This window comes from Cicer arietinum, chromosome 4, assembly GCF_000331145.2.
Source record: "Cicer arietinum cultivar CDC Frontier isolate Library 1 chromosome 4, Cicar.CDCFrontier_v2.0, whole genome shotgun sequence".
NCBI lineage: Eukaryota > Viridiplantae > Streptophyta > Magnoliopsida > Fabales > Fabaceae > Cicer > Cicer arietinum.
In genome coordinates this window covers 47,152,484-47,167,191 of record NC_021163.2, presented here as the reverse complement: position 1 = coordinate 47,167,191, position 14,708 = coordinate 47,152,484, and the positions used below count along the sequence as shown (strand labels likewise).

Sequence of the window (14,708 nt, the reverse complement as noted above, 5' to 3'; positions counted from 1 at the left end):
ACACATAATGTCCATTTGGAACACCAAAGTTTCTAAAATGACAAACATTAGGTGTGTGGTCATTTAGACCACAATAAAAGCATGTATAGGAGTATATTTATTTCTATATGTATGTATATGAGATTTATTTTGAATAATTTTCTCTTTAAAATGACGATCTCTTTGCATAATTATATCTTTCTCTTTGGATTGGTCACTTTCTTTAACAAAGATAGTTTTATTTATACTTGGTTTATCAAATTTTGAGTAACCAATACAATTTTTGTCATTTGAAGATCTTTGCATATTTAAAACATTTTCCAATCCAACTTATCCTTTTTCATATCTTTGAATTACTCTATTTAATTGGACAATTTTAAAAGAAAGAGAATCACACTTATTGCATGTAAAAGTATGTTTTAATTTTTCAGAATTTTTTTTCATAGTGTCAATTTCCTCTTTAAGAGATGATATTTGTCTCTTTTGAGTTGACACTATTTTAAACAGATTTTTACATTCCATAAGTAGTTTTTTAATTGCATTTTGAGCATCATTATATTCAATAATTAATTCACTATTATTCTCATTATGATGAGGGAGTCTTTGTTACTAACATCTTCTTCTTCATTGGATTATTGTGATGTCATCAAAGCGACATTTGCGCATTCGTCACTTTTCGAATCTAAAGATGAACTGACTTCATTGTCCTCCCATGCTATATATGCCTTTTTGAATTCTTTATTTTTGAGAGCACTTTTCTTGCTAGTATTTGGACATTCTCCCTTTATGTGTCCTTGTTTGCCACACTCAAAACACGTGAAGTTTTGATTTGAAGTGGAGACATCCTTCTCCCTGAAAGTTTTCCTTTTCTTTTCAAATTTATAAGTTTTATCATTTTGAAGGAGCGTACTAAATCTCTTTACAAAGGAGGTGATGTTTTCATCTTCATCTGAATTCTCTTCATTGATTTGTTCTTTTGAGTCTACTTTCAAGGCAATGTTCTTGGTCTTCTTTTCATGACTTTCATTCTTTTCTAACCTTCCAAGTTCGATTTCATGTGCTTGAAGTTTTCCGAAATGTGTAGAAAAAGACATCTTTGATAAACCTTTCTTTTTAGAAATTGTTGTTACTTTCGGTTGCCAAGCCCTTGTTAATGATCTTAACACTTTGAGGTTTAATTCATCATTAGTGAAGATTTTTCCAAGTGCCGACAAATGGTTGGTCAGGTGAGAAAATCTTTTCTGTAATACCAAAATGGGTTCTCCAGGACGCATTCGAAATAATTCATATTCTTGAGATAATGTGTTGAGTTTGGAACGTTTTACCTCAATAGTTCCTTCATGTGTATCCCAAATTTCCTTAGCCGTTTTGCAATGTGACACACGGAAGAATTCATCCATTCCAAGTGCTGATTGTAACATATTTTTGGCCTTTTTTATCAAATAGCACTTTCCTCTTGTCATCATCTGTCCATGAAGCTTTCATTTTTTATTCTTCTTTATTGTCGATGACTATTTTTGGAACATAGGGACCATTTTCTACAGCATCCCAAATATCATCGCCTTGTGCCCTAAGATATGCTTGCATGTGTATCTTCCAAAAGTCATAATGTTCTCAAACGAAGCATGGTGGTTTATTGCAACTACCACCAGCTCTAAAAACTAGTTGTGCCGAAGCCATTAATAAGGATCGAGGAGCAAATTACCAGAACATGTTCTGATACCAATTGTAAGAAAAAAAGGCGCACCTAAGAGGGGGGTGAATTAGGTGTATATAAATTTTCTGGTTTTTAGAGACTTAATGGATTATTTTTCTGATTTAAGATAATGTATGAAAAAAAATAAATGGCAGAAAAATAAAGAACACATCAGTTTATCCTGGTTCCCCTTATAACAAATGGTACATCCAGTACTCTTGCACACTACAAGAGATTTTCCACTATTGTTAGAATAAGTACAAGTCCCACCCTAGGACCACTACTACAAACTTCTAACACACTGCCTAAGATAGCACACCACTATCTTAGTTACCAACACTTGAAGAAAGTACATCACTTTCCTCAATTTACAACATTTGAATGGTTTAGCAATATTGATTTTGACTGAGATTAATATGATATAACAGTTGATGTACAATGATAACAATCCAATATAATTTCAAGTACACTAGAGAACTTTCCTCAATGATATGACAATGTAAAATCTGTACTTGAAATATAAGAGTGAAACTTTGAATAAATCAAAACATTTCAGAAAGTTTGTTCAAGGTTTGGTAGTAGGATTGATGAAAAGAGTTGGAAAAAGGGTTAATTGTTAAGTTTGAAGCTATGATGTATTTATACTCCTTAGACATCACTTCAAATTAGTGGCCATCGTTCCTAAAGGTTTGATGAAGAAATGCAATGATCCGGAACCATTTCAGAATTGAAAAATTGCATTGTTTCCAGTTGTATTCGACTACAACAGGAGTGTAGTCGAATACACCTCTTGTAACGTTCAGTTTTATTCAAATTTTACAACTTGTATTCGAATATGGAAACCTTGTAGTCGTATACGGATCAGTGAATTTTGCCACTAACTTGGTTTTTTATTCGGCTACACCATGTTGTAGTCGAATACAAATGTGCAGTTTTAGCTACTGACTTAGCACTCGTATTCGAATACATTGCCTCATATTCGAATACAAATGTTTAGTTTTAGCTACTGACTTAGCACTTGTATTCGATAACACCATCTCATAGTCGAATACAGATGTTCAGTTTTAGCTACTGACTTGTCTGTATTCGGCTACAATATGTTGTATTCGAATACAACATTATATTTTGCCAAAAATATTATTTTCAAACATTATTTATATATTTTGACACTTTGAAAATCCTTTGATGCATATGCTAAAATGAACGGTTCTCATGTGCATTTGAAATATAAGCATATTAGATTGTATCATGTACCTTTACATTATATATCTTCTAATTTGTGTGAGCATGGTTGACTTTGATTGTTTCACTTCTTTTTGAGCTTTGTAACTTTGATCACACTTCTTGGTCTTTGTCTTCATCAAAAACATGTATTTACATATGTTATTCATGACTTTACCTCCAAAGTTTTGGTAAATTTTAGAGGTTTTGTTTTTTCATGAATTTTTTAGTTTGTTCTTGTTTGAAGATTGTCCACTTTCTTTATAAAACTGATTAAATATATTTTTTTAGTCCTTACAAGTATACCATTATTTGCTTTTATTTACTCTAAATTTTTGTTTTTTGTTTTCAATCTTGGCAAATATACTACTTTTTATTTTTATCTTTATTATTTTGTTTTAATCCTTACAAAATTCCCTCATATTGAAATTAATCTTTGTAATTTTTATTTTAATCCTTATTTTGAAGGACAAAAATAGATATTCTATATATTATGTGAACTAATTTTTCTATGAATAAATTTTACATGGATTAAACAAAACAACAAATATAAAAAATAAAGTGGTATATTTACATGAATTAAAAAAAAAATTTAAAAGGACTGAAATAAATTATATATCAAATATTTTTAGAAGGACTAAAATAATTATATATAAAATATTTTTTGAAGGATATAAATAAATTATATATTTTCAAGGATATAAAATGATGCCCATAACAAGAATGGTACAACCTTACAATAGTGGATAGAAAATTTAATATGAGAACTAGGAGATCATTAATCATTATCTAGTTATTCACTACTATACTTAATATGAGAAATGATATCTTAAAAAAATTTATATAATAAACTTTAATGATAAATGATTTTAAAATTTTATAAAAGCTATTAAGTAGATTTTTAGAAAATAAATTACTTGATTACTTATTAAAAGTTGCTTTCAACTACAATGAGGTAATATGTTTCTTTTTTAAGAACTAAATTGAGTCTAGCCATATTTTTATTGACTAAAGTGAATTTTCACTTAAATATTAATTTAGATTTTTTTACTCTTGTGTCAAATCTTATACGTGAAGCAAAATACTAGGAGTGACTATTTTTTATTTTTTTTTACTGAAAAATTAAAAATCGTACACTCCCTCAAAATGGCTCCAAATTCAATTTCGCCTTGATGAGATTCATTCATGCAATTGTCTATCATCTGTGAATCTACTTTAAAAAATATTAACATCCAAAATGATAATGATAATGATAATGAGAAGAGTTTTAGAGCTACAATACTTTTATAATGAAGAAAAATAGAGTTGATGATGCTAATGTATAGAAGAATGGGGTTTTTGAACTCCACAAATGTGAAAATACATGAAGAATTTGAAATTGAGTCTTGAAGAAAAAGTGTTTGGTGAGAAGTCTCACACTGCTTTTGCAATGGTGCCTACTAAATATTGGTATCTGGTAATTTAAATTATAGGATTGACACATCGGAAATTTAATGACCTAGAAGTTGGGATCAATGAGGATAAATATAATAAATTTGGTGAGCCTCTAAGCTAGAGCTGTCAAAATGGGTTAGCCCGAATGAGTCCGTCCGCCCAACTCGCTAAAATATAAGGATTTGGCCTAATAGTTTCAGTCTGAATTTTTTCAGGACTTTTTAGCCCGATCCAAATAAACCTGTTACCCATTCGGGTTAGTCAGTATGAGTTCCGAGTAACCCGTTTTGACAACTCTACTATGAGCAACAGTGATGGACGAACTTTCTTATAATTAATAATATATAATGTATTAAAGTTTCAAAAAAAGTATACAATCTATTTATTTATCCAACTGTTATAATTATTGGTCAAGTGTTTGGACTTGCAAGAAATGTTTTTGATTCTATTTTATCATTTTATTAATATATCTATACTATAAATATTTGAGACTTATTTCATAAAAAATAAGTCTTAACGAAATACTTTTTAATTGGTCTTTGTACACATGTTTTTTTACAATATCTCATTCAATGCTTTTGTAAACAAAATAAAACAATACCTCAATAAATTATTAATTATTTAATTTTGATATCAAAATAATAATAACAAAGATATACTATATAAAGGAAATAATGAAAAAAGCAATCAATTAGCCGATCAACCAATAATGAAAAGAATAAATTAATAAAAAAGATTATAATGAAGGAGGAGATTTTTTATAAAATCGTTTGTAAGTAAAATCGATTGAAATCAAATTGTAACCTATTGGAGTGAATTAACAAATCATATATTATAACATAAAATTATAATGAAGGAGAAATTTTTTTATAAAATTGTTTGTAATCAATTCACACTTGTAAAAAAGAAATGTTACTAAAGAAATCAATCAAATAATAGTACCTTGAATCAATTAAACAATCATGTTACCACATATCGGAGAGAAAAAAGATAACCCAATAATTTAATAACTCAATAACTCAATTTTAATAAATTTGTTATATGTAAATAGAGTTGCAGCGTGTCATATCAAGCCTAAATCCTAATTTTGCAGCTTTGTTTATATTAGCAACTCCAAATTTTTTTATCACAAAATACCAACAAGTTTGATGATATTTTTATGGTAATATTTTGAACGAAAATTAGAACATTTTGGTTAGAATGATTCATTTGTGATATATAAGAGACAGCAACAACAATACATTTCTCTTCTAAGTGGAGATAACTTTGATGGATAAAAATTGTTATAGAAGATTGCTAATAATTTTTTCACTTAACATTTTTCTAGGGTTAGAGTATTTACAAATATATAAATTTAAAAAAAAAAAATTAAAAGAGGATCACATGTGTACTATATTTTAGACCTTGTTTCTTTAAAGTGTTTTTTATTTTTTAATTTACAGTATTTTTGTTTGCTTATTTATCTTCTTCATATACATAGATTTTTCATTTAAAAAATGAGTGGAGAAATCGAAAAATTTGTTCTACTATTTAAATATTTCTAACGTTTTGAAAGACTATTTTTGACTCATGTGTTTTTATTATTACTGATAGTAGTTTTATTTCTTAAATATTGTGTGGTGGTGTTTTTCTCTCTTTAAGTAGTAACTATGTGCAAGGAATGACTTAAACTTACAATTGTTCTTGCAAAGACACGTGTGAGCGATGAAGCTGATTTTTATTAAAAGTTTCATCCCATATATGTTTAGTTTATTTTTAAATTACTTTTAATTGCTAGCAAACAATATAAAATGTTTTATAATTGTTCTTTGTTTTTAATTTTTAAAAACATGAGACTTATTTTTTAAACTCTTTCCTCGACCGTGTAATTTCCTACAAATTATCCATACGTTCTCTGTGTTTTAACAATTAATGTTTTCAAAATATTTTTATTTGTATTATTTCTTTTGTATTTTTCTTTACATCTTTACCACCTATTAAAGAACAAGTAAACAAATTGCAATCTAAAGAAGAAAGATAATAAAAAATAAAAGGCATGTTTTGTTGAATAACAATATATTTAGAGATATATTATCTTTTGTAGAGATTAAATCTTTTAACTAGATCCAGGGTTTTGATTTATGTTTTTAAAAAAATGAATTTTTCATTTAAATTATGTTTCGTATTTTTAAAATAATTTTAATAAAATTAAAATATAAATATTTTAAAAAAATATAGAAAATCCAAATAGTTATGTCACGCCGTAGAACATTAAAAAAAGCAGGAATTAAAACCAAATCTGAAAAATTAAAATTTTGAAACTGTGGTAGGTTGTCGATATTAGATTTTTTTAAATTATGTTTAGTCTAATTAGTTAAGATTAAATTGCTAAATTATCGATAATTAAATTTATAAGTTATAACAAATATAATTATTTAAGATTAAATATGTTGATAATTGAAATTCAATTAGATGAAAATTCTAATTAGTTATACTGACTATATGTTAGAAATTCTAATTTCGATGATCCAACGGTTCAATTTAATTTAATGAGACTCACTATAGCTTAGAAATTATGATAATCAGACGATTCAAACTTAACTAAATAGACTAGTTATAATTTATAAATTTTAATTTTACCGATTTGACGGTTCAATTTTAATTAATTAAATTCATTGTAAATTATAAATTTAAATTTTGACTATTCAATGATTTTATCTTAATTAATAAAACTAAATATAACTAAGAAATGCTAATTTATATTATTCAATATTTCATTCTATCCTAATTATATTAAATATGATAAAATTCTAATTTTAAATTCTAATATATTATCCAACATTTGTTATTTACAAATTATGAACAAATAAACTTCTTTTAACATTTTCAAATGCTGTCAAAAGGGATAGGATTTGTGATCTTAAGTTCATTGTACCACTAAGTTAAAGTGGTTCTCATGAAAATTGAGAGCAAATTTAATATTTATTAGATTATTTGAAGTTAAAGTGGTTCTCGCGCCTCACGCTTCACTCTCGCCGTTCACCCTCACTCTCTCACTCTCAAGTACGAAATTGGGGATAATAGTTACCACCCAATTGGTTTTTGTGTTTTGATGCATACCTTCCACGTGCTCATTTCGAAGATCTACTTTCACAAATTGCTTTTGTAGTGGTTTCCATTTTTATTATTTGGCTGATATGTAAATGCAAATGCAAAGGTGAGGCTTTGTCCTTAATTGCTAATTTTATCAGAATCTTCAATTGCTCTAACAAATGTATCACACTCTCTTTGTAGTTAATTTGTTACGGCAATAGTTAATGGCTTAATGCAATGCTGATTTGCAAAGGTGAGGCTTTGTCCTTCATTGCTAATTTGATCAGAATCTTCAATTTCTTCAACAAATGTTTCACACTCTCTTTGTAGTTAATTTATTACAAAGAATGGCAATAGTTGATGCAATGCTGACATGCAAAGGTGAGGCTTTGTCCTTCATTGCTAATTTGATCAGAATCTTCAATTGCTTCAACAAATGTATCACACTCTCTTTGTAGTTAATTTATTACAAAGAATGGCAATAATTGATGCAATGCTGACATGCAAAGGTGAGGCTTTGTCCTTCATTGCTAATTTGATCAGAATCTTCAATTGCTTCAACAAATGTATCACACTCTCTTTGTAGTTAATTTATTACAAAGAATGGCAATAATTGATGCAATGCTGACCTGCAAAGGTGACACACCATTGAAGGTGGTTGTCTTTTATACAAAGAAGAAGAACAGGAACAAGTTAGTGATATGCTGATTTGCAAAGCTAAAGGTGATCCACTTACTCTTTATATTTTCGTTTATTTTCTTTGCTTCATTCATGTGGCTAGGTAGTGTATAAATAGAACATAGATCAGTGTCAATAATCATTCTCATAACACCCTCGTTGCACTATCATTCTCTCTTTCTCTATTCTATTTATATTTCAATTTTCACTTCACCTATTCCACCACCATCCCCATTAGACCAGAAATAACCATAAACAAATATGCAGTTCATCTACATTACACTGCTGTTGTTGGCCAGCATTGCGGCACCTACTGTGTGCACCACTTACCTTCCTCTAAAACGGGTCATTCCACTTAACCACCACGTTAAGATTGACACATTGATAGCTCGCGACAGAGTTCGCCACTCAAGAATCTTGGGTGGTGTTGGCGTCAACTTCTCAGTCCAAGGGATCGCTGATCCAAACTCCTTTGGGTAAGGATAACCCTCTTTCTTGGATACTCCTTCATTTATTTCTTATTTCCTTGTTCTTTTCATTTTCTGGTATGCTCTGTCATGCATTTCTTATATTGTACAGAATTGAATTTCATTTCATTTTTATCAAATACGACACAGTGAGATTTAATTAATACTATTGTTGGTTTGTTTTTTCAGTCTCTATACCACAAAAGTAGAGCTTGGATCTCCACCAAGGGAGTTTACGGTTCAGATTGACACCGGAAGTGACGTTCTATGGGTTAACTGTAATCCTTGTACTGGTTGCCCTCATTCCAGTGGACTTGGGGTCTGGTTTTTCAATTTCCATCATTGCTTTTTTACTATACGCATACTTACTTGTAGTGTAGTGTTTATTTTGTTGCCTTGGGAACCAAGGTTTAGATTTGGAGCTTAACATTTGTTGCTTGTTGCGTTGTATTGTGAACAGATTGAACTCAATTTTTTTGACACAACTAGTTCATCCACGGCCGCACTAGTACATTGCTCAGACCCGATATGCTCTCTCGCGGTTCAAGGTGCGCAAGCTAGTTGCTCTGATAAGGATAATCATAATCAGTGCAGCTACGCCTTTCTGTTTCAAGATAACAGTGCTACCTCCGGTTTTTATTTATCTGATAACATGTATTTTGACACGATAATCGGGCATTCTTCTCCGACTAGTATTAACTCTTCAGCCACTATTCTTTTTGGGTAAGAAACTCCTATTCTTCTTCATTGTGGACAATTATAACTATGTGTTTGTATGCTTCTTGGGATTCATAACATATAGAAATTAAACTTGGATATGTGGGTCAAGGGAGCCAATCCGTGTAGAGGGAACTGTTGGACATGATTTGTAGGACTGAAAATTAGAGATAATGTTAGGAGAGGAGAGTAGGATTAAATTGGTTCCTGACAGGTGTGATCCTGCAGTGCAGAAGGTTTGATTTTGGTCTTACTTATAGTCTAGCCAACAGCCAGAATGTGGTAGATTTGGAGCGCATGGCTAAATGCTTGATTGAGTAATAGCCTGTGCTGATTTAGTTATATTATTAGCCATTACTATGATAAGTAAACATGCTACTCGAGTCAGTAACACGAATTAAACCCAAAATAACATTCAAGGTAGGCTGCATAAACAATATAATGATTTACAAGTTCAATGTGATAGTCTTATGTTTTATGGTAGGGAAGACTTAGCATTATTCAATTCCTTGCTAATGACAAATTTAGGAGAAAAACAGAACTGCTACAAGCTAATCTGTGATTTAATATTTTATTTTTCAATTTCCAATGCCATATTAATATTATAAAGACAGAATCTGGTATTGTTTTGAACTTTTAGCAGTTGTGCTAAGAATATAGAAAAACTTAATACTTCCATAGAAAATGTACAACTTTGAACATAATTATTTTCTTATGAAGATTGAAAGCATTACATAGCACAAAAAATACTCTATTTAATCCTTAATATAAAAAGAAATAAAAAAATTGAAAAAAACCAGAAATACCAAAGAGTTTATTTAATGTTATAGAAGTGAAATGTTATTCCAAATATATATAATGTTCTATATCAACTATGTGAGTTTCTACTAAACAAATATTTTGCATTAGGATTAAATTGGTAATGCAGGTTTTGTCAATAAGTTGATTTTTTTAATAAAATGGAGAATTAGTAAATGGTGGGATTTACTTATCTTCTTTCAGTTTTTTCTTTCATTCCCATGTTTTTGTTAATACTAATACTTAATATGGATTTTGGTAAACTTTACTGGATGGTGTATTGGAAATAGGTGTAGCACCAAGGTATCTGGAGGTTTTACCAAGACGGCAAGAGCGTTTGATGGAATCTTTGGGTTTGGCCCTAATGATGTATCAGTTGTATCACAATTGTCATCACAAGGAAAAACACCCAAAGTTTTCTCTCACTGTTTGAAAGGAGATGGAAATGGAGGAGGAATTCTAGTTATTGGTGAAATATTGGAGCCGAATATTGTTTATAGTCCAATGGTCCCATCGCGGTATGTTGCTTTTCCCTTTTTCTTTCTCCAATTTGAAGTTCATTTCTTTCCCCTTCAGTTTAGTTATCATTTTTCATCCACAGTTTCTTCACATGGTACACCCTTGTTACGTTTGAATCAACCTAGCAGTGGATAAGCATTTTAAAATATTTTTATTTAATTGAATGTAAAAGGTGATATTGTTAAAAATTAGTTTAAAATGCTTCTAGTGTTGTTTTTTTCTTGTATTTTCTTACTCTTAAGGTGATATTTTGCAGTATAATTGACTAGTATTTTCCTTTTTAATTATATCTCAGGCTTCATTATGTCTTAAATCTCCAAAGCATTTCTATCAATGGGAATCTCCTTTCAATTAATCCAGCCGTATTTGTAACATCAGACGACAAAGGAATTGTAGTTGACAGCGGTACAACATTGGCATATCTTATTCAAGAAGCTTATGATCCTCTTGTTAATGCCGTAAGATTTCTTGTACCCCGCTCAAAACATTGCAATATTCAACTTTGTTGGACATATTTTTCTCTTTTGCCTATTCTATGATGAGGAATCAGCACTGCGAGAAAATAATGTGGATATGCTCTTACTCTTTCGTTTGTTGTCTCATATTTTGTCTATTTCCTAAAATCACTTGAAAATTTTCCATTGAGTTAATATGGGTTCTCACATTCCTGTTTAATTGGCTGATATTAAATATTATTATGTTGAATATAGATAGATTGTGATCTAACATTTACTGATGTTTAGTTTCTAAATGAATATGTAGATAACTACCGCTATATCACAGCTTGGCAGCCCCGCTATTTCAGAAGGAAGTCCTTGCTATCTGGTTTCAACCAGGTAATCACAAATATAATATTTGTTATGAAGATCTTTATATATTTCATATGAAAAAAGTGTTTGTTCTATTAGGCTTTCTAAATATCTCATTAAATATTGTGTTTTTTTACATATTCAGTATAGATATTTTTCCTTCGATCACCTTTAACTTTGCTGGTGGAGCGCACATGGTTCTAAAACCAGCACAGTACCTTGTGCACAATGATTTCTTGGTATGCATTGAAGTATTTATGTTATGCTCTCGTTATATTTTTGCATATAAGTAAATTATTCTTTGGAATTGTTTGTCACTGATGTGAAAATATGCTTTACCAGTTCTCTTCAACGTGGTGCATTGGTTTTCAAAAAATACAAAGTGGACCCTCAATATTAGGAGGTAAGATGACAAATTTAAACAGACTATGAAAGCTGCTAGGAATTGGAAAAATAAATAAATAGAGTTCTCTCATTTTATTATTAAATGGAAATTTTTATAAATGATAAAAACTTCTAGAAATGTCTTATGTATATGTTGATAATGGAAAACACACGATGATAATGATTAGATTCTAATTATCATCATTCAACTTGATTTCATTATACATTTAAATTTATGTTTGCTCTCTGTTTTTACAATCTAATTTCCAAAAAGAAGCCAATGTACTATGCTCAAGTATGTTAATCATAAATTATATATGCTCAAGTAAGTTAATAATAAATTATCCTTTACATGCAAGTATGGTAATAATAAATTAACAAGTATGATTGTATCTTACACAGATCTTGTCTTAAAAGATAGGATAGTTGTTTATGACTTGGATAATCAGCGTATAGGATGGACCGACTATAATTGTAAGTTCACCATTTGAATTGTTATTTTTTGCAAGAAATATACGTTCCTTCAATATGTCTTACAATTGAAAACTCTTTTTAGGTTCTATGCCTGTCAACATCTCTATGACCCGGAGCAAGGATAGAAACATAAATCCAAGAACAAAACGATCAAGTGCCAGTAGCTCCGAGTTAAGGATTCACTGCACGTTTTTACATGTAACCTTTGTAGCTTTTCTTATGCACATATTGTATTCTTCATGAAGGAAATATATGATATAAATTGTGCTAGAAATAAACAATTTATGAATTTTTGTACACTTTCATTTGAGAAGGTTGGGAAGCTAATGAAACAAATGAATAGGATGAATGGATATGTAAAGAGAGTTGAAATTAATATCGTCACCAAATTTCAGGATGAATGGATAATTTAGGAATGTTTAAAATCTCATTTTATTTTGGTTTTAATTAATGAAATTTGTATCGATTATATATTACTTACAAACCGTATTTTCTTTTAAGCAATTTAATGGTGTTTATATATATATATATATATATATATATATATATATATAACTAGTGGCGGCTAGCTCAAAATAAAGAACAAGTCAAAGATTTAATCTATTTATATTGACATAAAATTGTAAAAACATCTAATTTACACTTCTATTGATGCAACCTGAACTTTTTCAGTTTGTGTTGAATGTTAGAAGCCGCGTCTTCTCTTTTCCCACTTTGATTTCTTCTCTATAGATGCTATCCAAATTCATCATGCTCATCAAAGTGATGAGGTCAAAAGACATATCCTTTGTATTGGATGGAAGCAATGAATCATTTTTTGTATCATTTCTTGCTAATAACTATTCCTTAATGCTCAAGGATTCTTCTCTGCACATTATCTATAATCTAAGAATTGCCACATAGTTGCTTTTACAAAAATCCCATTAACTGCTTGCTTCTGCAGAAGTTTAAGTAAAATAAATCAGTTCAAGAAAAGTTTTGAATGTTGTTATTAATTATTTTGTGGTAGAGTATAATTTCTTATGGTATTTAAATATAAAACATTACTTTTTCTCCACAACAGAAAAATAACGGTCATTAATATTCCTGCGATGTTCCACCAATCAAATCGCTTTTATAGACAACAATTCACAGAACAATTAGCTAGATCAATAATAGGAAAACAAATTATTATCGAAAATATAGGAAATAAAGAGGAATGAATATTTTTATTGTCTACATAATCAGGCTACTACAGGGACTATAATATCCTCTATAAAATAAAATCTGTTTGGTAATTATATTCTTAAAATTTATATTATATTATATTATATTATATTATATTATATTATATTATATTATATTATATTATATTATATTATATTATATTATATTATATTATATTATATTATATTAAAGATAAAAAATAAAATAAAAACTTGTTTGATATTATATTAGAGATGAATATAGTTTATGCGTGGACTTCATCATGCCTGCACCTTTCCCATGTTCTTTTGGAAAATTTGATTAGTGAAGTATTACGATTTTGTAATTAATGAAAATATATTTTCTGTGTATTTTCGGTTATGTGCTCAAGTGTAAAAAAACAAATAGGAAAAAGGAAAACATGTATCACCTGTTATGCTTTTTTTCTTTTAAAAACTAATTTTGAAAATTGTTTTTAAAAATTATATTGCAAAACTATATATTCAAACAAGTTTTTTCTTTTTAAATTTTTAAAAACTAAATCAAATAGACCCTGATTCAATGAATGTTTTTAGATACCCCATAATTTTATCCTCCACCATATATAATAAACTCCACTATCTGCTAATTTTCTTTACATGACTCCAATTGGACCTACAGTTACATGTAATGATATAAATCATTTACTAGAATATCTGCACATTAGTTTCCTTTGTAAGATTTATGGGTCACATATGTAATTAATTAATAAAGTGTGTTAGGGTCATTATATAATTAGCCAATAAACTAGGGGTCAAATAATATATAATAGTTTATGGCTAAAGAGCATAATAGTTATGAAAATTAATAGTGTAGATACCAGGCAGTTTCTAATTTAATGAGGGGCTGAATTGGAAATACTGCAATTTGGGATATAACTAATAATAGTTATATATAGGGGTAATGGTCCCCAAGGCAAACACAACAAGACTATTCAGTTTCAAAACCCTAAAAGAGTAAACTCTCTGGTTCTCTCTATCCCCATCAAGAGAGCAAGGTCTTCAGGGTGTTTTGCTAAGGAAGATCACCCAACCCATTGGCTCTATCGATTTCATTAATGGCAATTCCCACAGGTACGCTTCCGCCTTTAGTTATTCATCATGTAATTGACATGGATTATTAACAATTGGTATCAGAGCCTACCGTGTTTAATTCATGATGAAATTCGGTTATTGCCTTTGTTTAGGATTCAATTTGGGAATTTGGGAATTTTGATATATATATATATATATATAT

The 14,708-nt window shown here is 29.3% G+C and overlaps 1 protein-coding gene across 1 annotated transcript; it reads left to right on the top strand.

Annotated features, from left to right (window-relative positions):
- Positions 1–8,135: 8,135 nt before the first annotated feature.
- Positions 8,136–12,678, top strand: LOC101504914 (aspartic proteinase 36). Its single transcript, XM_012714962.3, has 10 exons — positions 8,136–8,556; positions 8,737–8,866; positions 9,008–9,270; positions 10,353–10,580; positions 10,877–11,039; positions 11,344–11,417; positions 11,536–11,629; positions 11,733–11,793; positions 12,177–12,248; positions 12,331–12,678. The coding sequence occupies exons 1-10, from the start codon at positions 8,342–8,344 to the stop codon at positions 12,489–12,491; spliced, it is 1,461 nt and encodes a 486-aa protein (XP_012570416.1). The 5' UTR covers positions 8,136–8,341; the 3' UTR covers positions 12,492–12,678.
- The last annotated feature ends 2,030 nt before the right edge of the window (positions 12,679–14,708 follow it).